The sequence below is a fragment of the Oncorhynchus keta genome, chromosome 32 (assembly GCF_023373465.1).
Source record: "Oncorhynchus keta strain PuntledgeMale-10-30-2019 chromosome 32, Oket_V2, whole genome shotgun sequence".
NCBI classification, from domain to species: Eukaryota; Metazoa; Chordata; class Actinopteri; order Salmoniformes; family Salmonidae; genus Oncorhynchus; species Oncorhynchus keta.
Window position 1 is genome coordinate 33,584,030 of NC_068452.1, and position 23,945 is coordinate 33,607,974.

The window sequence follows — 23,945 nt, forward strand, 5'->3', positions numbered from 1 at the left end:
AAAGACATGAATACCCAAGAGTTGGAAGGGCTCATGAGCCGACTGATTGGAAAACAATTTTGCGGAGTGTTGGCTTGTGATGAATTACCTATGGAAAAATGGAAGGTGCGGCCTGCAATGTTTATTGTCAATACCCATCCTAAAAACATGCCGGGTGAACATTGGCTAGCTGTGACATTAGAAGAGGAAGGAGGAAGAAAAATCTAAACTTTTTTTGATTCCTATGGCTTTCCCCCCGGTTTTTCACAGAATTTCTGACCAAAAACGGTTCAAAGATATACTACAACATCAAACAGGTGCAAGATACCCTTTCAACGACATGCGGTCAACACTGTGTATTCTACCTATGCCAAAGAGCCCGGGGAGTTTCTTTTGAAGATGTTATGTCTCTTTATAAGGATGATTTAAGAAGTAATGATAAAGTTGTAGCTTGTTTTGTTAGAAAATATCAAAAGTGTTCAAATGTGTATCCTTTAAGAACGTGTAATCAAGGCGTATGCTCACGCCAAATGTTTCAAGAATGCCACAAATGTTAAATTGCTTATTTTTTCAAATAAAATGTATTGAATTTAATCATAGTCATTCAAAAGTCATTCAAAAGGCTAACCACCCAGAGAGATCGGGATTAGGGAAAGGTCCAGAGGTGTTCAGGGGGGTAAATGGGTTATCGTCATTCATTTCATAAGGATGCAAGGGTTTTGGGGCATCTTTAGAGGTGCTGTATCTCGGTGAAGGTTTGTGTTTTAAAGAGTGAATCTGTTGCCGAATCTTATAGTTGGGTACACCCGAGAGGGGTATGTTGAGGATGGCCAGGGCCTTAAGAAACTGAAGCCACCCTGGAGGTCTTCGGTCATCAGCAACCTTGTGGGCAGATGTGGTACTTTTAAGCAAGTCAAGTATATGTGAACCCTTGACAACAGCACCCTGAAGGATAAACTCTCCTTTGTCGTTCCAAGTAGCTGCCCCATTTGAGTCTTTTAGCTTGTTCATAATGTAGCTAACATTTTTCCTGTTACGTGCCGGAACATGGGTTAACAAGTCATGCATAACTTTATCTTCAACAGGCATTTGATCTTCAGACGGTAAGCTCACAGGTACAGGCCTTACAGGGGCGTGGCTCTCGCGAGGCTCGTCATCTTTTAAAGGGTCCTGTAGGGAAATAGTTAAATGGCCTGTCTCTCTCTCCCCTTGTTTCACCAAGGACAAATACCTTTGCAAGAGGTTTGTGTATTTTTGGACCTTATCATAGGGGTTCAATCCTTTTTGATTCAAAATATCCTTCATGGCCGTATCCAAATCATTTTCCGCTGTTTGTCTGATATTTTCGGGACCCTGCACGTGTTTTTTAAGTCTATCCAACTCTTGTTGTGGCACCAGATACATTTTATTGGCCATCACCCTGTGTTCAACCACCACGTCGGGCTGCAATAAGGCTGGTGATGAAGGGCACGGCTATACTTAGTAAAGGTAGAATAAAACCGCCAGACTGTTGTATACTATGTCGTTTCTTTTGAAGACTGACCCTTTCATTGGCAAAGAGCTTGATCGCGGTCTTTTGTCTCTTTAATTTTTTCAATTGTGTCAGGGTGAGTAGAATGCGTCCTTTGAGAAGATTCAAAGCAATCTCACATAGGGATAATATGAGATCTGAAGAACAGTGACCCAAGATGGCCTTCCGTTCATTAGATGTAGGCCCAACTAGGCTTCTCAAGAGGGGCAAGTTTATTTTTAAACGCAGAGACATAGCGGCTACTTTTTTTTAGGAATGTACGCAGCCGGCCACTCCCAAGGGAACAGACCGGTTCGTAGCCTCAGGTGTTCTGGAGTATTTGCTTTTAAATCCACGATTAAATAAGAAAATGGCGCTTGGGTCGCGTCCTCGTAGCTCTCCATAAAGTAGGATTTCCTTCCCGGGTACATCTGCTGAGCTAGAGTGTTAATTTGTAGTTTGTCTCTAGGATTTTTGAACAAAACCATGTAATTGGCGTTCAAACTGATGGTGCGGCTATTTTTACCTTGGTGAAACACATTCTGCACCAAGTAAAGCACGGACAGGTTTCTATGATGAGTATATTGGGTAAACGCTCGGGCAATTTCGGGATGTTCGCTACCTGCAAATAGCATATCGTCCAAAACCAACAGATTGTTTTTATGAGGAGATAAAAGTTCATCATCAGACAGGGTATCAGGTATTCCTTCAACAAACTTGATTTTTATTGTCTTCAACAATTCATCATACAGAGGTTGATAACATGAATAACACCACACAACATTATCAGGCTTTTGAGATAACACATGTTCATAATTCTCTAAAATACTTTTTACAAAACAAGTTTTACCACTATTCGAAGGCCCTGCGATTAAGGCCGAAAATGGTAGTTGCAACCGGGGGTCAAAACCTTCTACAGCAGTCATTATATCTTAAGCTTTAAGACCCCTGTAGCTTGTAGCATAAGTCAGTAGCCAAAGGGGTAATGTGGTCCAGTCAGGCAAAAGCAGTCTCTTGTCATAGACAACCCTGAATCTTTTAGTAAGTGGGGCCTTCCTCAGATGGAAGCCCTTTATTATACCCAACAATCTTTTTGTAGGAGCTCCTAAATCTCAAAGTCACTATTACTGTCATTTAGGAACCCCCCCTCGAACAAGCGTGTGATTGATTCCTAGTTTTTACACGAGGGGTATTTTTTCATAGTTTTTGAGTCACGCCTGACACACTGCGGCCTGTAGCATAAGTCAGTAGCCATAGGACAATGTGGTCCCGTCAGGCAAAAGCACTCTCTTGTCATAGACAACCCTGAATCTTTTAATGAGTGGGGCATTCCTCAGATGGAAGCCCTTTTTATCCCTAACAATCTTTTTGTAGGAGCTCAAAATCTCCAAGTCACTATTCCTGTCATTTAGGAACCCCCCCTCGACCAAGCGTGTGATTGATTCCAAGTTTACACGCTGGGCATTTTCATAGTTTCGAGTCACTCCTTTGGCTTTCAATGCCACGTGATTCTTTAGCGTTCTAAAAGCATAGCTTTTGGGACCACAGGATGACCATTCTGTGATATGGTCACCCTCTGCGAGTTCACTCGTTAAGCCACCCAGATAGTTGCTGAGTGGGGGGCTCCAATCCCCCGGTTTTCTTACATAGACCACAGAGTCTGTGTCATGGTAAAGTACCCGCCTCTGAAGCTGCTCCATGAGCATGTACAGTTCAAGTCGGCCATAGGCCGTGGTAAATGCTGCAAGAAACACATTTACATTACCTGGGGGTAGAACCCACTTCTTGTTACGTCGCCATTGCACCAAGGCAATGTCTTGACTCAAGAATGAAAAATGTGAAATTTCGTATTGGTCCGAAAAAACGAATTCCAAAAATTCTTCAGGGTCTTTAATAATCAACGTTGTTAGCATATTACACCTCTGCGCTAATTTGCCCCAAAGCGAATTTAAGTACAATTTCGACACATTTCGTTTGGTTTTGTTGACCTCTATTCTGTCAGGGTCAAGAAGGATGTCTTCTCTGTCATGATAGTCTTGAATGTACCTGTCTTTACTCTCTTGATCTGTGACCGATGCAGGATAGCCTGAAGCCATTTGCTTACATCTCAAGAAGGTATTGATGTACTCTTTAAAAAGAGTGTCTGATTTCTTTGAAAAGTTCCATACTTCAAAGATTTTGGCCACACGACACCCCATCTCTAAAGCCTTAGAGAATTCAGCTGTGACCCATACACCTGTCAGTGCTCTTTCTTGATCAGTGTGATCACATGGGGTTTGTTGTATGTTTTCACTGCAGGTGCGACAAAGGGGAAAGAAAAGTTTTCCTTGAGGGCCCCTGTAAGGCAACACAGGTATAAACAAACCCCTTGGAGGTTAGACTGTTGCTTTGATCAGACCAAAATAGTTTTGAGGTAAGTCAAAATCACGATGAATAATTTCAGGATGACCTATAGAATAGCATGAGGAACTCATTACATGCGGATAAAGGGATGTAAAATCTACATAGCCTATTGTCTCGTCGGGTTGCGTTACATACCTCAATGTCAAAGCATTGGTACGGCCGCCATACAAGGCCTGTCTTGGCTCCAGAGGTTCTGGGGTGTCAAAGCTGGAAAAGAATGCTTGAACATGAGGATCAGACTTTTTGAGGGCTGTCCATTCGTGCTCCCACAAAACAACCACTTTTAGACCGTAAGTAGCCTGTAAAGAATCAACTTTGTCTTGAAACTCTTGGTACATTTCCCCAAAAGTCTTTTGGGTTAGGACACACATGTTCTGGGGCACAAAGCAAGATTTGCAACCATGGAAGAAACAACCATTGTACTCATACACGGTCTCAACCCCATCAATCTGGGTGTAGCCATCTACATGGTAAGAGCCAAATGGCTTCTCCCCTCGATTCAAAGCATGTTGAATAAAAATGTCTTTATCCTGGGCCATATACTCTAGCCATTGAATGGACCCACTAGAGTATGCCTTGAATTGGCGTCGGTAGTTGTCAGGCGAGGGGAAAGCTATAGAGGCTGTAGGCAGATAGTGTGTACGGTATGTTTTCATGCATGCCGATGCAATAGTTGTACAACTCCAGGGGTCAATGCCTGCATCTTTGATTACCTATTCTCTGAATCTGAGGCATCCTTCACGAAGTATAACCACATCATTGTCACAGTATGATTCCATCTCTTTATGGAAATCAAAGGTGCCATGTCTTACTGTCTCATACCAAGTCATGAATCTCTCACGCTCTTTGGGAGACATTTGATCACACCCGTACATTTCTGGGCTGGGATATGATCCGATATAATGTAGATTCTCCTCAGATGTGAAGAAGTGGGGGAACCAGCCTTTCACAGAGTTTTCAAAACCCAAGGCCTCTGGCATTTGAGCCAATCTCATGGGTAAGAAGCTTAAACTGTCAATGTATCTCTGGTTGAAGGCTGGATCTACAAAACACAAGATTTTACTACCTTGAGCTATGACACTGGGGGCCACGCCTTGCTGTATCAAGGGGTTCAGAAGAAGGTAAGAGTCGTAGGCTCTAGCATTGTGCGCTATAAACGTAAAGTTTCGGTACTGTGGTTTTCTAAAATGTTTTAGAAAGAGTAGTGCACAATTGGATCCTTCTGCAGACCATTTTTCCCCCTTGAATGTCATGGTAGATACAAAAATAGGCAAATGATCCCCCGATTGCTGATTTGTCTCAAAATCATAGAACACTTATTTCTCTGAATGTTCATCTTCAGCCAAGGGCTGAATATAACACTCGTGTGGCACTTCTTGAACCACTTCAGCATTTCTGCTTTTCAGAGCCCCTTTACAGATTGGACAATGTATGATTCCACAAACATGTGGTTTAGGGCTATCTGTTTTAAGGCTGTAATTGCAATGACATTTTGGGCATTTCTTGTTAATGGCACAAATGCTTACAGATTTACAGGCCTTAGGGTGCCATGTTTCAATTTTGTGTTTCTCGTAACAGTAGGTCGAACGACATGTGCGATGGCAATCCTCACATGGTGTCAAGTTTAGGGTTTGTATAGGGCACTCTGCATCCTGACATACCGAACAGTTATAATGGCATGAGTGCCCCCCCTTTCGGGTGTAGCCGGTATGGCAGGATGGACACACATAGGGTGCGCCTATGAACGCCGTGATGTTGGTAACGGCGTAGTAATGTTCATTTTGCACATAAAAGTACAGAATCTGAGGGTGCGATTGGGGGGTGTTTTGGAACTTCAAGAGAGCTGCATTAGCTCTACTGTGGTACAAAACCACAATCTTGATATTCAGAAAGTTTTCAAATTTGACAATGTCTGAGAATGCCACCCCTTCCTGTATCCCGAGACCCACCGCCGTTTGGATCTCTCTAGCCTTTTGCAATGCCGTCAGATCAGTACATCCGGGGTTAAGTAAATGCGCTAGGCCTATTGCAAAACATAGCTTATTATCAGTATTGTGAACGTTTATGAGGTAGGCCCTTTTATTGCTTATGATTTCTGACTGCATTAGGCTATCAAGCTTCCTTCTCTGCCCACCACCCCCCTGCGGTTGACGTATTATTTGCACTACAAATCCGATTGGTCCGATCGGCTATGATGGCTAAATTTGACTGAACAAGGCGTTCTACCAGCGCGGTAAATTGTTCAAGATCTGCTTCGCCATTGGGTAAAATAAGAGATACTGTGTTATGCAGGCTATCTCCACAAATTTCCAACTGTAAGACATCACGAGGTTCGCCATAATCTCTTGCAGTCTCTAACAGATCATTTAGAGTGTCCATTATCATCATGTAAAATACAGCATAGTCAAGATTCTGATTCACCCATAGGAAATTGAAAAACTGTCGAATCTCTGTATTGTTGAATTTATTCCTGTACACAACCCTGACACGTCTATCATGAACATCTGCCGCCAGATTTATTAGACAATTGTCCAATTCCCCAAAAACATCTTGTGGCGTTTCAGACTCTACGGACCTGGGCGTTACTGGTTGTTCTATCACTGTTGGGGTGGTCGGGGCCGAAATTGTCTGACTCTCGTTCATCCGATTAATTAAGGTTATGAGGGCTTCGGGAATCTGGGATAACATGTTTTCCTCAGGCGGCCCTGACTCGTTCATACGATTAATCATTTCTAAGAGTTCGGCTGGAATCTGTGTTAATATGCTTTCATCTAACGTTCCTGACTCGTTCATACGTTTAATAACTTCTAGGAGTTCGGCTGGAATCTGGGATAAGAGGCTTTCAACTGTCTCCCCTTGTTGCGGTAGTTCTGCCATTTTTGGATAATTAAGGGTGTTCGTTTTTTGGGTCTTTCTGTAATGGTTGGTGTTACATGTATGATTTTAGCGTCTGTATTTGCGTTTTTTAATGGGGTTGCTGTTTAACATGCGTGGAATTGTTCTATGCCAGAATAACATATCGTCTCTGTACTGTCTCTCAATTAAATCCCCCAGTCGTTTGTATAGCAAAACATTCCTCGATTTCAAAGCCCTGGAAAATAATGTGAAAAACCTTTCTTGTTCGGCTGCAGGTACTGAGGCCGTAGAATTGACTGGGTCGATAAGGTTGGCCGCATCACAGAATAGCTGGTCGTCAACATCTGACATGTCATTAAAAACAGTTCTCTCGGGTGTTTCATCGGGAATGCTCAGGGCGCCGGAATCCCCCAGCTCTAGATGTATGTGGCCGTCTGTGCCGTTTTTCGCCGGGGCGGAGTCTGAATGAAAATAATACATACAAAATTACGTTATTAGATATAAAAAAATATATGTTAGCTGCATACAAATGTCAAATACCTTTCCGTTATAATAATATATATTAACAATACATAGTTAAAATACCTCAGCTTTTTTGGCGCTTGTTGTGACGAATCGCCGAAACCGGGGGTGTGTGACTTTTTCCCTCTAGCGTTCCAGATTCTGCTGGGCCTGTCTCCGGGCGGGCAGTCTGAAAAAAACATAATTTGTCCTTGTTTTAACATAGGCTGTCAACAGATCTATAACTAATAAAAAGGCGTATAACTAATAACAAAACTGTATAATGGTCTCATACCGTGTCCCTGGAGCGCCGGCTCGTGAAGCAGCAAGTTCCCGGCCCAACAGTAGTTTTCTGGTGGGCTTGATTCAGAGCAATGTACTTGGGCCACCGCTGCTCTTTGCATGTTGCGGTCTGGAATATTTCGGGAGGGGGTCGATGCTCCCTGGATTCGCGGTGAGTTTGAAAAATCGCTTGTACAGAACGGTAGAATTGCATCAAAGTCCGGCGTGTCAGATGTCCATAACGCATCCTTTATCATTCCTGGCTGTATGTCGGCTGTAAATACATAAAATATATATATTTTTAAATAGTACACCCTATTTTTAAATTTTTTATGTATAAATATTATTGGGTATGTGTTTAATTATAAGGACTTACAACGAAAAAAGGCCGCTGGTGATTGCCTGCCTGACTTTTGCTCCTGTGAACCCCCCTCATGTTGTTCCAGATCCGGTAAATCACGTAAAAGCTGCGTAAATGTCGGGGATCCTAGACACCATTAGACAATATTAACAGTTATACGCTATATCTACACTTTTTTAACCTATATTGGCCTTTTGGCCTGAAATACCCAAATAACTAGGGGTTAATATTCCAATAATATTCAAACAAATCTTAAAATATGTTTTTCATTTATTCACCTCCAGAAATATCCATTATGCGAGATTAAAAATAGTTCTGTCCCTAACTATCTAAAAGTACGGAATGAGTTTTTGAGAGATGTATGCTACACCCCACCCCTGTATGTCTGTTTTAGAGCCCCCCAAAAGGCTTTGAATTCAAAGTACCGTTCTGTCTGCATTGGGTTTGCTAGAATCCCTGTGTGTTGATTAGATATCAGTGTTTAACCCGGGCTGTAGGCCTATATCTTGACAGGCCATATGACGGATAATGTAAACCTTGGTTTCAAACGATTCTCTACAGATAGAGCTCTGGGACCCCGGGTTGAACCCCCCACCTTAGGGTTTATGTAACACACACACAACCACACACACACACGCCTGTTGCTACGTCACAAGCCCACTCACACACACACACACACACCCCTGATTCTATTTTACTTCGCGACAGAGCTGGAAGACGTTGTTAAATAGGCTTTTCCCATAGTTAAAGGGTGAGATGCCGTTTTTTAAATTCCAAAATATTTCGTACAACCTTTAAGACATGTTTGAATTAAGTAACACATTTGAATAATATTTAAACATGCATCACACGTGTTTTATGTAAAAAAAAAACTTGGAGGCCGGTCTTTGTACATTATTACAAACTTTAATAAAACGTAATGTTCTTAACATACCCATGTAGGAATAGACTATAAAATAATACATGTTTTTCAGATCTTACAGTTGTCTGCGCCAGACCCTAGCGTGGGACCCTACCCCTTAGTTAAATGGGGCTATACATTTTCGAAATTAACACCTACATTTTAACACACGTTATAATTCAATTTTTTTACTATTTCTTCCAGATATAGGGTCCTGTTAGCCCTGAACATTATCCGTTTCCAATTCCCCATCGCAAAGTATTTTCCGCGCTCCGTCGAAGCTCTGTCCACTTTCCATCCAGGGAAAGATCCGCCTCCCACCTTGTTGTTCCGGGGTATGTCTCAACGATAACCTCGGCCATCGCCGTAATTGTTCACGATTTTCGAAAAGACTGTCCAGCTTATTCATCAGGGTTCGGAAAATGTGGTAATCGCGCCATTTAAAACTGAACATTATTTGAAAAAATGTACAATTTACACTTGCATGCATTGGAGGATACATATGAACTGACCGTTTTCGTAGCATTTGCCCTATCAAATTGTTCACATGCTAAAATTGTCACTCTGGAGTCTGGGGTATAAGCCATGGAAGTGACTCTCAGAGCCATCAGATAATTTCGTCCACAGACTTGTTCTTCCAACGCATATCCTGGCAGCCTTGAAGCACTCAGGGCGCGTTCCATTTGACACAAAGCTAGCCTTATTTTAAGCCATTCTCGCATCCTTAGCGCTGGAGAAAAAGGCTCGGGTTCTGCACGATAAAAGGGTTGGGACACGCTGTCTGTGAATATCTTAACCGTAGATTCCTCCGGGTTGAATATGTACGAAATATGTCCCTCGCTTGTATTTTAAAACATTCTGGAGCCTCAAGCAAAATATCCTCCAGGCTTTTGGCGTTGGATTCATGACATGAGCTACAGAGCACTCCGAGAATTCCCCTTGTAGACATATTTTAGATGTTTAATATTCAGGTCTTAAAAATGGCTTGTTCTGGACATTTATAAAGCCTAGGCCCCAGATACATAACCCTGGACATTCCTGCTTCATAGATAACAACCATAAGGGAGATAAAACTGGGGGTGGGGGGACATACACAGTCCCAAAAGTTCAAACACTCAACCCCACCCTCCCCAGTTCAACCAGCCCCCTAGACACCAAGCAACATGACTACTTCAAAGCATTCCATAGATATATAAAATAACACACACCCTCTAACACGTGAACACATGAACAGGGGGGGGGACGGGCCGGAGGCCCATATTCTGACATGTACACGTCATCATGACGTACGGTCATCAATCGATCATTTTGACCCGTGCCGTCTACTGTATTCTCTCTCACATTGAACTCCAGATACAGACTGATCCAGTTTAATTTCCTCCATCAGCTCTATATCACCCCATCTAGACTGCACAGGTTCAACCCAGATATCTCCTCCCTATGTTTTAGATGAAGGAACATTCCTCCATTCCACTTGGCAGTGTTCAAAACTACACGGTTTCTGGCAGGGGGTATGCAATGCCATATCCTCAATTCACGGGGTTGCATTCCCTTTAGACCCGGAGGTCTGTCTACTGGGTAACTTTACTAACACCAATCTTAGGCAAAGCCATACTATAAAGCTAACAGAAATATTGCTAGCGATTGCCAAGATATGTATTGCCTTGAAATGGAAATTGGATTCCTCCCTGCCAGTTGCAATGTGGCTTTCGGAAGTTATTAGTTGTATCCCTTTGGAGAAAATCACTTACTACTTGAGGAATAAGTTAAATCAAATCAAATCAAATTTATTTATATAGCCCTTCGTACATCAGCTGATATCTCAAAGTGCTGTACAGAAACCCAGCCTAAAACCCCAAACAGCAAACAATGCAGGTGTAAAAGCACGGTTAAAGACATTTTACAAAATTTGGCAACCTTTTGACTATATGGAGAATCTCCCCCCACATCTCATTGATTGAATCTATATATAATCCTCACATAATGTTTCACACGTAATGTATATTATGTAGCCTACGGCAGGTGATCCAATGTCTCGTTATTTTTTTTTAAATATTTTATTTTTTATTATTGTATGTTTGTTTATATAACTATAATTATATATATATTTTTTTATGTTCGTCTGTTACTGTCACTTTGTCCTATCGTTGTCTAATATCTTTTCACTTTTGTTTTGAATGTTCTTAATTGGAAAATGCAAAAATAAAAAGCAAAAAATAAATAAAAAAACACATACCATTCCACCAATTCCGCTCCAGTCCTTGCCACAAGCCCATCCTCCCCAATTAAGATGCCCCCAACCTCCTGTGTTCCAAGTATGTCTAATTGTTTTCTTAAAGAGGGCTGAACTTCCTGATCGAGTCCTGGTTTCAATTCTCCTCATTAGGAAATTAAACTTAACAAGTTTTGGGTCTCGGCGCTCTTTGATGTGGGTGTCTGTTGTGTTTTCCGATGTGGGAAGCATTTGTACTTACACTCTGCCAAAACAATACACACCCTTTGAGATAACTTGAAACAGTCGAACAAGGTTGTGTCTGGAAGAAGCCTAAATTATCTAGCACGCTATCCAACTTCTTTGCCGGCTGGTGTGCGACAGTGTCAAAATTGTTTTGACTTTGGATAGCCTATCTCTGGGGATAGTTAGCGACTGTCAATAAATTACACATTGTAAATGGGACAATATTTTCATGTTACACATCTTTTATAGGCGTCTCATGAAATGCTTACATTTCATTAATGTATAGTTGCTTTGAGACATAGGCCATTTTCTACCAGAGAATAGAATATATGTTTTTTTATTGCCTTCAGTTGCTCTTTAAGTAACACTACTTCTCAAAATTATAATTTCATCAATAGGCATGAAATATAAAATGAACCATTTCTCTGTCTGAAGTTTAAAATCTGAATGCACTGGCAAATATTATTTTAAAATATTTTTTAAATTATTGTTTTTAAATTGTCAGTGCATTCAGATGATTATATTACCTTAATGTACAGCAGGTGATTCACAAAACTCTAAAATCACATAGAACATATTCAGAGAATATTCTCTGTGTGCATTAATGCATGTTGAAGAGGTAAATACTTATTTTCTGCACTAGTGCTCTTCAACAAAAACAGATCAAGTCTATGTAGTGATGATGTCTTGTGAAAAATGTATTGCATTTTCATGTATGTATTGCAAAATATGTATAGCAATGTATTGTTGGAAATAGACTCAAAACAATTCATGAGCAGCTTTCCTAGATCACATATCTATCCCCTTTTATGACTACTATCACATTATATCTACCGTTTTTGTAAGAAGATGAATATTGCAATGTCCGATAAAGCCCCAAACATTTATATTGAATCTTCAATATATTATCTCTTATTTAGGGCTGGGAAGGGTCTCATGTGAATCAGAAGATCATGGGATGGATAAGTGACCCATTTCAGTGTGGAACATGCCTTGTCATCATTTTGCCTGAGGAGCTACAGGCTAGCCACAAGTAATGACAGGTAGGAGGACATAACCATTTTTGAAGAACACGTATAGGAGGTCGTAGTTCAGGGTTTAAGAGTTCAGGGGTCAAGAGTTTGTTTGCATATGTGTAATGATAATACTGCTTATGATGAAGCAAACATAGTGAGAATATAAATCTGAGAAAGTCCTCTCACTCCTCCATCCATCCCAGGTTATGATGTGTGATGCATCGGTTTAGCCCAGACAAGGTTCCACCAGACCAGCCCAGATCAGGAGTCCTTGGGGCCTGTGAAGGGAAAGGTGTCCACCCATCTCTGTGTGCGGGCCTTGCACTGGTCCCAGTCATAGAGGGGGCGGTACTGGAAGTGGCGCTGGGCCTTGTTTGAACCCACTGTGAAGGAGGTGCTGGCCACAGCGAGTGTGTAGCGGTTGAGTAATGGTGTGTAGCTGCACACAGGCTTCAGCACCCAGCGGAGCAGGTCATTCAGGCACGCCACCAACCACAGCACCAATAGCGGCACATGGACCTGGCGGAAGTTGAACCCAGACAGGAACTGCATGTTGAAATCCTCATAACTCTTGTAGGGTGAGTCGTCATAGCAGAAGTAAACTTCCCCTCCAAGCCTTTGGGGGTGCTCTCTCAGGGAGCGAGCAGCCAGCAGATGCATCCAAGCCACGTTACCTGAAAAAGAAGAAAACTATGCTGAGAACGTGTATACCACTAACCTAATCCACTAGGGCTGTTGAACAAGTTAAGTAGCCACCTTGGTACATAACCAAGAGCCCAGTAGAAAATCAGCTAAAAGATCTTGTAGGTGTGGCTAGGTATCAGCACGCGTTTCAGGACTCACCTGCATAGACACGACCATGTTCCGTGTCCTTTGGGACGCCTCGAATGATCCAGCCCCCTGTCCTCACACCCATCTGATAGAAGTCCCTCATCAGCTGGTGCTGCTCACCATAGATCCCTGTGGGACGGAGGGAGCATGTGTACAAGCAGGCCCCTTCATTCACCTGGCCAGAGAGAGGAGAGGAAGGATGTGGTAACAGAGCATTAGAAACTGATGGGAGTGGACGGGAAATGAACAGTTTGGAAACCCAGAATCCCAAATATGCAGTTTTAACTCAACATGTTAACAGAAGGGTGGAGTAGACTAACGCACAAGGCCACAAGGGAACACTTCAACAGCTTTTTGGCAGAGTAACAGTCGAAAATAATTCTACCATAACTCAGAAATATTAATTTTTTGCGCAGAGTAACAGCACAAATATGGCCATTGGGCGAAAAAAATCTTACTTGCATCATAAGCTCCAAACCATTTTTTGTAATGGATTACTATAGTATATTTGTGTTCTGTACCTTTTGGAGCAGTTCAGTCAAAGAGAGAGAATAAGTATCTGATTATGGTCCATGAAGGGATTCCCTATCTGAATCAGGCTATTAATGAGGGTACATTTAAAGGCAACTATCCCCTGGATCTTTCAAATGTCCATCAAATAGAAGTGTGTGAGTTGGTCTGTGTGTGTTATTACCACGTCTTTGTATGAGATGCGATGTGTTAATAAAAGTACCTTATTGCCATTGGCCTCCAACACCAGTTTCTCTGCCTTGGCCTTGCTCCTGGGGTAGGGCATATCATGATAAACATTGTAGATGGTGTCTTCATCACCTCTGTGCATGAAAGAGAGAGAGCGAGATGGGGGGGGGGGTGTTATTATTTGATGACCTTTGAACAGAATATCACATTCACATGTGGAATGATTCAATATAATAGTCAGATGGATATTGGCAGTTTTCATGATGTTGTTTCTCCTTGCTGGCTGTGCAGGACTCATCCTGTTGTTTCTGTGAATATTTTAGGAAAGCCAGTCATGCATGCAAAGGCTGATAGACATTTTTACAGATACCGTGACTGCTTTAGCTGATGTGAAAGGAAGAGAATGCCAAACACATCCCAGATAAGGGAAATCTCTACCGTACGGGCCAGACAAAAGACAGATGGAGGAGAGGTAGTGATTTAGTGGAAAGAGGAAAAAAATAACGAAAGCCTAAAGGAGAAACAGATATTTATCTACCTGATAAAGGGGTCTCCTTTCACATTGGGGCCGACCACCTCCATGCTGCTGGTGTAGACCAGATACTGAATACCATTCTCCACACAGGCATTGATCACATTCACAGTTCCTGTTAGAGAGACAAGGAGAGAGGAAGAGAAACATTCTCGAGGCCAATAACTAGAGGTTATCATTGATTTAATTGCAGAAAGAAAGGGCTAGGGTGTGATGCAGAAAGAAAGGGCTAGGGTGTGATGCAGAAAGAAAGGGCTAGGGTGTGATGCAGAAAGAAAGGGCTAGGGTGTGATGCGGTCAACAGTAAGTGCGTGCAGAACATCTGGACAGAGACGTTGGCTACACAAGCACCTGGACGAGCATGTTCTAGGAACTAACCCGGGATGATAAATATTTTCTCAGAGCTCAACACAAACATCCTAGAAGGATGTGAAACATCTGATATGGGCCAGTAGGAGGCACTCTTTCCTCTGGTCTAAAAAAATATATATCCCAATGCCCCAGGGCAGTGATTGGGGCAGTGACAGGACACTGCCCTGTGTAGGGTGACGTCTTTCGGATGGGACGTTAAAAGGGTGTCCTGACTCTCTGAGGTCATTAAAGATCCCATGGCACTTATCGTAAGAGTAGGGGTGTTAACCTCGGTGTCCTGGCTAAATTCCCAATCTGGCCCTCAAACCATCACGGTCACCTAATAATCCCCAGTTTACAATTGGCTCATTCATCCCCCTCCTCTCCCCTGTAACTATTCCCCTGGTCATTGCTGGAAATGAGAATGTGTTCTCAGTCAACTTACCTGGTAAAATAACAGATAAATAACTAAATATACAGTAACACACACACACAACACAGTAGGCAACCCACCAGATGGGGAATAGATAGAATAACCACAAACTGGAAACAAAGTGTCAGTGTTCAATTGGGCTTATATAATACTTCAAAGGGCTTGCTATTTTAATTTGATGTTGTTAGTTTAATAGAAACCAGATGAATTGCAGTGGATCACAGAGAGCAGCTGATTCCCATCAATAAGTTGAGTTTGTAGGTAATTCAGTTGCATGAAAACCACCTGACAGGCTGGCACTAACCTTATCGTGAGATGTGAAACCTTTTGAGAGGAGTCTTTTACAGCCATTTCAATCTCATGACAAGCACACACACAATCTCTATAAACAGACCTTCTCAGAGACACACACACACAATTTCTATAAACAGGCCCTCTCAGAGACACACACACACAATTTCTATAAACAGGCCCTCTCAGAGACACACACACACAATTTCTATAAACAGGCCCTCTCAGAGACACACACACACAATTTCTATAAACAGGCCCTCTCAGAGACACACACACACAATTTCTATAAACAGGCCCTCTCAGAGACACACACACACAATTTCTATAAACAGGCCCTCTCAGAGACACACACACACAATTTCTATAAACAGGCCCTCTCAGAGACACACACACACAATTTCTATAAACAGGCCCTCTCAGAGACACACACACACAATTTCTATAAACAGGACTTCTCAGAGACTCACACACATTTACCCACTACATAAATAAATAAATAATGACCTTATTTGTGTATGTCTATGTTTGCTGACTATAAAACCATTGTTGTAGTTGTCATCCTTCAACAGGCTCAAGGGGCAGTTTTATAGTTAAAATGTTCGGAGGGAAACACCAGGCACTATAGGAAGGGAGAGGCGACAGGCAAACAGGAAAAACGTGGGTTATACCATGAATCACAATAACTTTAGGGAATACTATTTCATGGGTTTTCATGAGTCTCCATAACAGTTCCTGTTGTGGTTTAATTTACAGTCAAGAGAAGCCAACCACCCCTCCTATGTTTGTCTCGAAGGCAACCATTTCTCCCTCTTCTCTTTTCCTTTCCCTCAACATATTTTCCATTCCCTTCTTCATAAATCCTCCTGTGTCTTAAGGCTTCCACACATCGCACCGAATGTGGATCTAGTGTTCGTCTGCCCACCGTTCAGCGCGCTGTGTTTTAAGGACCACCCGCTGTCGACGTCTGACTGATCACATTTTTATGCGATTCTACATGTACAAATTGGTGCATATTCTCAGCCAGTTAATGCTATTGCTGTGTCTGAGGCCTTACCTTGAACATTCACAGCCTGGATGACTGTCTCAGGGACTCTGTGCCAGACATCCACCAGGCTGGCTGTGTGGATGACCAGGTCTGCCCCCTTGGAAACCTCCCGGACACTGGAGTAATCTGTGATGTCCCCCTGTGTCACCACCACCTTTACCCGCTCTGATGGGGGAGAGAGGGAGAAAGGTGTGTGTGTGTGTGTGGGGGTTGTAAGATGTTAGATATAATGTATATAAAACTATAAAGAGATAGTTTTCACCTGAATGAAATATCTATAAACTGATCTACAATGCACAATAATACAATTATTAAACTGTGAAGCATGGGGGTGGAAACATCATGCAGTGGGGCTGTTTTTCTGCAAAGGGACCAGGACGACTGATCCGTGTAAAGGAAAGAATGAATGGGGCAATGTATCGTGAGATTTTGAGTGAAAACCTCCTTCCATCAGCAAGGGCATTGAAGATTAAAGGTAGCTGGGTCTTTCAGCATGACAATGATCCCAAACACACCGCCGGGCAAGGAAGGAGTGGCTTCGTAAGAAGCATTTCAAGGTCCTGGAGTGGCCTAGCCAGTCTCCAGATCTCAACCCCGTAGAAAATCTTTGGAGGGAGTTGAAAGTCCGTGTTGCCCAGCAACAGCCCCCAATGACCTGTCATTGCCAACAAAGGGTATATAACAAAGTATTGAGATAAACCTTTGTTATTGACCAATTACTTATTTTCCACCATAATTTGCAAATAAATTCATTAAAAATAATACAATGTGATTTTCTGGATTTTCCCCCCTCATTTTGTCTGTCATAGTTGAAGTGATGATGAAAATTACAGGCCTCTCTCGTCTTTTTAAGTGGGAGAACTTGCACAATTGGTGGCTGACTAAATACGTTTTTTTTGCCCCACTGTACATATGTTGTGTGAGGAGGAACCAAGTCTTTCTATGCATGTTTCCATGGCTATATGAAGTATTCTTTGATTCTTTGACTTGAGTGTTCATTTGTTTCCTCTAAATCAGATCCTACGTTGCCTAGCTACCTAACCAAAGCTGGGTCCACTGAGGAACTCTGTCTCTGGAAAAAAAGTAATCTGATTGTTGATATAAAAGACCCAATCACCCCACCACAATTAATGTCTTCTCATACAAGGTCTTTATGTTTATCGGAACACCGGTAGGTGGGTCTCAACAAAATCACGTTCTTCACAAATGTGTCTTTTGAGAGCATTTGTCTGTTTGTTCCGTCTTTCCTTCTTGGAATGATAAGATGGAAAAGAAGCTTCCCTTATTCTCAATGTGCTGTCCCTGGCTTGGCTTATCTAGATCATGGCCTTGAAATATATCTGATGACCATGAAGCCAGGACGGGGCTGGAGTCCAAGTAACCACAGGAATGGTCCTGACTCTTAAAAAACATTCTTGCCTTGAAGTCACACTACTGCAGCTGTCTCTTTTAGCTCTGCCTCAGTGGCTTGGTTAAGTAGCAAATCAAATCAAATTGTATTAGTCACATGCACCGAATACAACAGCTCCAGACATAGTAGGAGGTGAATACCACTGGCCTACATAATGAATGGTAAGCAAATCATTTTTTCAATTTTTCCTCCCCTATATCTCCTCTACTTGAAAAGCACATTCTCACCAGGGGAGAAATATATATGTTTGCTATTTAAGAGAAAACAAGGTATTCTAATATTACCTGGATGTAGCCTATGGCAATATAGAGGTTAAAGACTAACAATGTAAGCCTATGTGGGCGATTTCATTTGTAATCAATGCCATGTATTTAGCTCATCAGTCAAACACATCTATGGAGTGATCTTCTATCACTGAGTTTGGAGGAAGGCTCTGTCCAACAAACCTGTCACTCTGTGAAGAGCGCAACCTTCCCCACATACCGCCCTGCCTTTCTGATTCATATTCCACAAAAACTATAAAGTCACACAAGGTGACAGGGTGCAGGTGGAGATTCCTGTTATGACATGTCACAGGTTAGGGGAAATTACATAGGCCGGCTACAGTGTTCAAGGACAGGAAATGGAATTAGGAGGGGTGTGGGCCATCTGTGTCCAAGACCTCATCATGTTATGACATTGTTCATGCAGACCGATGCAGTCAAATCAAATCAAACGCATTTATAAAGAGTTTTTTACATCAGCAGATGTCACAAAGTGCTTATATAGAAACCCAGCCTAAAACCCCAAACAGCAAGGAATTCAGATGTAGAAGTGATCTCAGCGGAGTGTAGATATGTGTTGTTTACTATCCTAACATTTCCCTTTCAGTGACATTCGCTAACTCTCATCTCTGTCACACTCTAGTATGTATCTGACTTTCAGCTTTCCCATCTCTCCCTCTCAGTCCATCTACCTACTGCCCATTCTCCACCTCTATCCCATATATGACTCTGTTTCTGTAGTGAAGACTGACAATGCAATACAATTTTGTACAAAGTTAGTAAAATTAAAATGTGCATGTTCTTATGCCTGAGAATATATGAGTAAGAAAAAAATAAAGGGTGTCAGAAAAGAGTTATGGAATAAAGCTGATATCCAGAATCTATTTGATTGGGTATGTATGTGGGTAAAGGTCTGTGATGCTAGTCTAGGTTATCTCACTTTCAGTCATTTCAATGTGCTAAGGTAGATAAAAACCCAAACTGTTTCACTGAGGAGTTGACATCCCACCTCTTCTCAGTGCATAAACAAACCCCTGGACATTCAAGATTAGAAGTCTTGCCCACTTGAGTCTCTTTATATCTTGCTAGGAGTAGCTGAGCCCAATAATAATTGTAACCATGAATAAGGGTTAAGAGTAGCTTAACTTTCATGTTTAAAACTCCACCAGTCCCACAACTGCAAATCATTCTGGACATTTATGAGCCGTTTTCTACTCAGCAGCCTCGTGTGGTGTATGGTTATGACAATGAAATATGCATAAAACATTATTAGACAAGAAAACTACAAATGGGGTTTGAGCATGTCAGTGAACTGCCAGACATTTACAATTTATGTTTCAATCATATATTTGTGTTTTACCTGTGCTGTGGCCATTTAAACTTGAGTCGATGTGTTTGTCAAAAAGTCGAATTTCCGTTACCGCATCCTCTTTCTCCAAAAGGACCTGTAACAGGTGTTGTCCGAGGAACCCACAGCCCCCGGTGACGAGATAAACCAGGCCCCGTTCTTTCGTCGACATTCTTCACTGTTGCTAGTTGCTACTATCAACAATTGATGTTTGGTTGATTAGTTACTGAGTCGTCCTTGTTGATCTCCTACAACTCCCTCTGCGATCCAACCTTCTAAAAGAGCGGAGATAAACAACGAGAGAGAACAAATTGAAAAAAGACAGGGAGAGGTAGAGGTGCGTTCAGTCCTCTTAAACGTTTGCTGCGTTGAACAACGGTTTGTACTGAACGACACGTTCCCCCAAAAGGTTCTTGTTCGCTCTTGAATAGACTACCGTTTGGTAGATGTGGGGAGGTGTGCCTGGAAGCAGAGTGACGTGTTTTAAAGGGAAGTGGTCATGCTAACAGTGCTCCCCAACCCAGGTCGTTCAGTACAGCACCGTTTCCGTTCAATTGAACGTTCCAGAACGTAAAAACGTACTGAACGCAGCCCTGATCGGTTTGTACACATCGATCGTAAACTGCTCCGCTTCACTGGACTTAATTGATGACCTTTGATTTCGTGTTTGTTCTAACATCAAAGAAAGGCAAAGATCACTATGCAAAATTACCTCGATTGGTCTTTTCGTTTAAATGTAGCTTACTGTAGATAGGCTATATGCCACCATGATTAGATTGGAGTTTATTAGTCACATGCACGGGGTTGCAGATGTAATTGCAGGGTACAGTGCAATTCTTAAACTCTGAGCTCCGACAGTGCAGGTCAGGGAATTGATTGAAACAATACACCAACAAAATATATACACACATTTCCAACTGTAACAGTGATAAATGTCCATTGGGGTGGGGGCAGGATACATGTTTGTTGAGGGGGGAAATGTCCATAGAGGGAGCAAATAGCTGACTAGTGGTGGCTATTCAGCAGCATTATGGTCTGGTGGTAGAAGCTATTGGCCAGTCTGTCAGTTTTTGCCATTATGCTCCTATACTGCCCGCGTCTGAGTGATGGAAGCGGGGGGAACAGGCCGTGGCTCGGGTGGCTGAGGTTCCTGATTATCTTCTTGCCCTTCCTGTGACACCTGGTGTTTTAAGTGTCCTGGAGGGCAGGCAGTGTGCACCCAATGGTGCGTTCGGCTGAGCGTACCACACTCTGTAGCGCCTTACCGTCAGCAGCGGTGGACTTGCCATACCAGGCTGCTGCAGGCTTTCACCCTGAAATTCTACTGTATTCTACACCTCACCCACGCCCACACAAGTTCACATTCCACACAAAAAACTACAGGAAGGCAACATCTATGTGGAGCACTGAATGATTTATTTATTGTGTAGGCTATATGACAGAGGGAATCTGGTTTGGGGACTAGAACAGTCATAATCAGTACGGACCTGCTATGTTCACTAGAAATATATTATTCACTGTCCGCAGTGGCGTGTATTCATGGACGCCAAGGGAAGCCAGGCTTTCCCAAATATTTAACCAATAAAATTAAATATAAAATAATTTATCTTTCATCTCTGCGTTTTCATAAATTTACTTCAATTCGCAAGTAGCTGAATCTCACCGGAGAAATCATCCGAGCGAGGGAAACAGCTTCCCTCGGTCTCAGAATGTGTAGCCCATGTATCTGATGCTGTCTGGACCAAAATACTATTTACATGTTGCCGCCATAGCATTTGATTGATTGATGCCAGCAAGCATTTGGTCTCCCTTGATTAAAAAATAAAATAATATTAAATAATAATAATTAGCCAATCAGCATTGAGCTGAGCTCAACAGTGGGTTGTCCTGGTGCCACAAAACGCCCCCCAAGGGAGGCCAGTTTGGATTTGGCTTCAGACCATTCAAATGACTTCCTAAGCAAAGCGTCATTTTCTGGTCTGCTTGTGTTGATGTCCTGCAGAAACTAGCTTGCTAAATCCGCCCTTTCCTAAGCCATGGGTGGAGAAGGGATTTGGACTTTTACTTAATTCTCTGCACAGGCCAATGATTATGACATCGATGCTGAGCTAACCATAAATTAATATGTTGTGCCACTGGCCTGAGACGTTTGAAGTTCAATATGTAGCTGAGTAGGCTCACGGTAACTAACTAGCTAGCTAGCTTAGCTGGTTCATTGTTGCCCATGCCAGGTAGTTAGGCTAGCAAGCATTTTAGCTAACTATCCTTTAACAACAAAAACTAAAAGTGTCATAGACCGATTTCCCAACATGAAAGAGAGGATGGCATAAGCGTTCAACTAGTCTACATGTAGGGTGAGTTAACATGTTATGTTTTACTTGGACAGCCACATGATATTTAACAACATCGATTGAAATAAATTGTTTTTGGTATCTTTAAGTTTGTTTTCAGTCTATTAAACTAAGCATATATAGCCTTGTTGATTTTATGATGTTTCAAATGTTTAAGTTGAATTGGTGCTGGGATGGCGGCGGCAGTGCTCCTGCTGACTTGCGGTAACTCTGTGGTTGTAAATCAGTAGTTTGTTTATTTAGTAAACTGTCAAAAACATTAACTTGCTTGAGTTAACTGTTTGTTACATGCGATATGTGCATTGTGGACTTCACACAGATGTGGCTCTCTGGTTTTGTGATGAAACAAACAGTATGTGTCATTGAATTTATTCCGCAACTGTGTGACTGTTGTCTTCAATGCAATTGTCACCACAGGTTGTAATATGGCTTTTTTTACTGTCTTGGCTTGGCTTGCTCAATGATTTTAACCACAGAACTCTACTACCTGTCAGTCTGGAGCGATGAAGCAGACAGAAAAAGTCTTACTTCCTTTCATTCTTTCTCTCTGACTAGACTGGATTGGATATCATGTCAAATGTCAGAAGCCGTATTGTTCTCCTGTTTTAACAACATGGTCATTCATCCAACATCTCTCTGTGTCCAATAATAGCCTTCTTGAACAGCCCTGTAAGTCATGCACACAGCAACATTTGAATGGACAACATTTTGTGAAACAGATATTGTAGTAGCGTAGAACTACATGGAAAGTGACACACACTGTATTGTATTTCCATTCCTTGCAAATTTCCAGACAGTCACATGATTCACAGACAAGTTACCTATAGTCTCAGCTACAGACTGCAAAACATTGTCATTGCCAGGTTAAATGAGAGCATATTACTCACAGCGCTGAATCAGGCAGGATTTACTGGTTAAACAGCCTTGTTATACCCATCCTGAACTTTAAGTTACCATTGACCATCTGCTAAACAGTCTCACTGATTTGGTTTGAATGTGGACTATAACTGATTTTGACAATCTAGATCAACTATCAATAAAGAATGCAAATTATTATCTTAAAATGCATGTCACAAAGTGCCCCCAAAAGAACAGACCAAGCTTGTAAGTGTCCTAGGTAGGGAGAACCCTCCAAGCCTCATCACTTTCATTTTGAAGGCCACTAGATGCTTGAAAACAAAGTGAAACAGATGCAATTCTAGTAAATCATTTAGCCATTATGTTTGGGTTATGCCCATTCAATGAGGTAGGTCCTAAATGGATGAATGATTAACATTCAATAAATAACTTCTAAAATGTACTATTTAGGGTTTTACAACTCGGCTTCACCTAGTTTTGTAAATGATGTTACAACATGCAACATGCGTGAGTTCAATCACCCTTGTTAAAGAAGCAGAGTTCATGAAGTTAAAAAATAACTAAACCAGCTCAGAAAATGCATACTTCTTTGCCACATAATGGTCTAAGTGTCTGTTAACCTAGTTCCATACAAGGTCTCGTCTTCTTTATTTGTGTTTCCTCCTCCTCTGACACGAAACTTTGCAATCCACTTGGCTTCATTTAGAAAGCACCACGTTTTCTCCATCGCTCTCACACACACAGTAAACACTCAGTTTTCAGGTGGAACTTGACTGACAAACGTACCTTCTGTTGAATCCTCTCTATGCACGAGGGCATTGCAGTTTCCGGCAAGCCTGCAAGTTCCTGTACGACATTGTGTGCGTTCCACTATGCACACTCACCCTGATGACATACAGTATAGTACCACACAGGGTAGGAGAAGACGATATCTAAAGACTATGCATTACAAAATCGCTTGACGACCTTATATGGATATTATTCTACTACAGTCTGGAACTTCCCCCCTGAAAGCTAGATTGCAAATGACTAAGGAAATCTAATATCCCATAACTCTTTGCAACAATGGGACGGCGCTAGTCCAATTCATTTGTTTATTTTCGAAAGCTGCCGCATGCAATTATTACGTTGTCATAACAAGTATATTTTCAAACTAGTCTGAACGTGTCTTAACATTCATTGTAGGACAATCTCATCTCTGTGTTCGTAAAATCACCCTGGAGTGTCAGAGTGCGGTCTGGGCGTTAGTAAATTCAGTGTGT

The 23,945-nt window shown here is 42.0% G+C and overlaps 2 protein-coding genes across 4 annotated transcripts; both read right to left on the reverse strand.

Moving 5' to 3' along the window:
• Window positions 1-2,206: 2,206 nt before the first annotated feature.
• On the reverse strand, window positions 2,207-8,478 carry LOC127914537 (uncharacterized). Its single transcript, XM_052491541.1, has 3 exons — window positions 7,908-8,478; window positions 7,334-7,805; window positions 2,207-7,209 (listed from the first exon to the last, which is right to left on the reverse strand). Exon 3 carries the CDS (start codon window positions 3,685-3,687, stop codon window positions 2,734-2,736), a length of 954 nt encoding a protein of 317 aa, XP_052347501.1. The 5' UTR covers window positions 3,688-7,209; window positions 7,334-7,805; window positions 7,908-8,478; the 3' UTR covers window positions 2,207-2,733.
• A 2,077-nt stretch (window positions 8,479-10,555) lies between these two features.
• On the reverse strand, window positions 10,556-23,708 carry hsd3b7 (hydroxy-delta-5-steroid dehydrogenase, 3 beta- and steroid delta-isomerase). 3 transcript variants are annotated; one of them, XR_008088819.1, is made up of 8 exons: window positions 23,470-23,708; window positions 19,487-19,749; window positions 16,462-16,617; window positions 14,336-14,444; window positions 13,832-13,931; window positions 13,111-13,273; window positions 11,779-12,941; window positions 10,556-11,694 (listed from the first exon to the last, which is right to left on the reverse strand). XR_008088819.1 is itself a non-coding variant. In XM_052491540.1 (7 exons), exons 2-7 carry the CDS (start codon window positions 19,644-19,646, stop codon window positions 12,529-12,531), a joined length of 1,101 nt encoding a protein of 366 aa, XP_052347500.1. In that variant the 5' UTR covers window positions 19,647-19,749; window positions 23,470-23,708; the 3' UTR covers window positions 10,556-12,528. The 3 variants fall into 3 exon arrangements, 2 of the variants coding, with proteins under 2 accessions (XP_052347500.1, XP_035625279.2); XM_052491540.1 differs by having other exon boundaries at window positions 10,556-12,941; XM_035769386.2 differs by lacking the exon at window positions 23,470-23,708 and having other exon boundaries at window positions 10,556-12,941; window positions 19,487-19,925.
• Window positions 23,709-23,945: the final 237 nt, after the last annotated feature.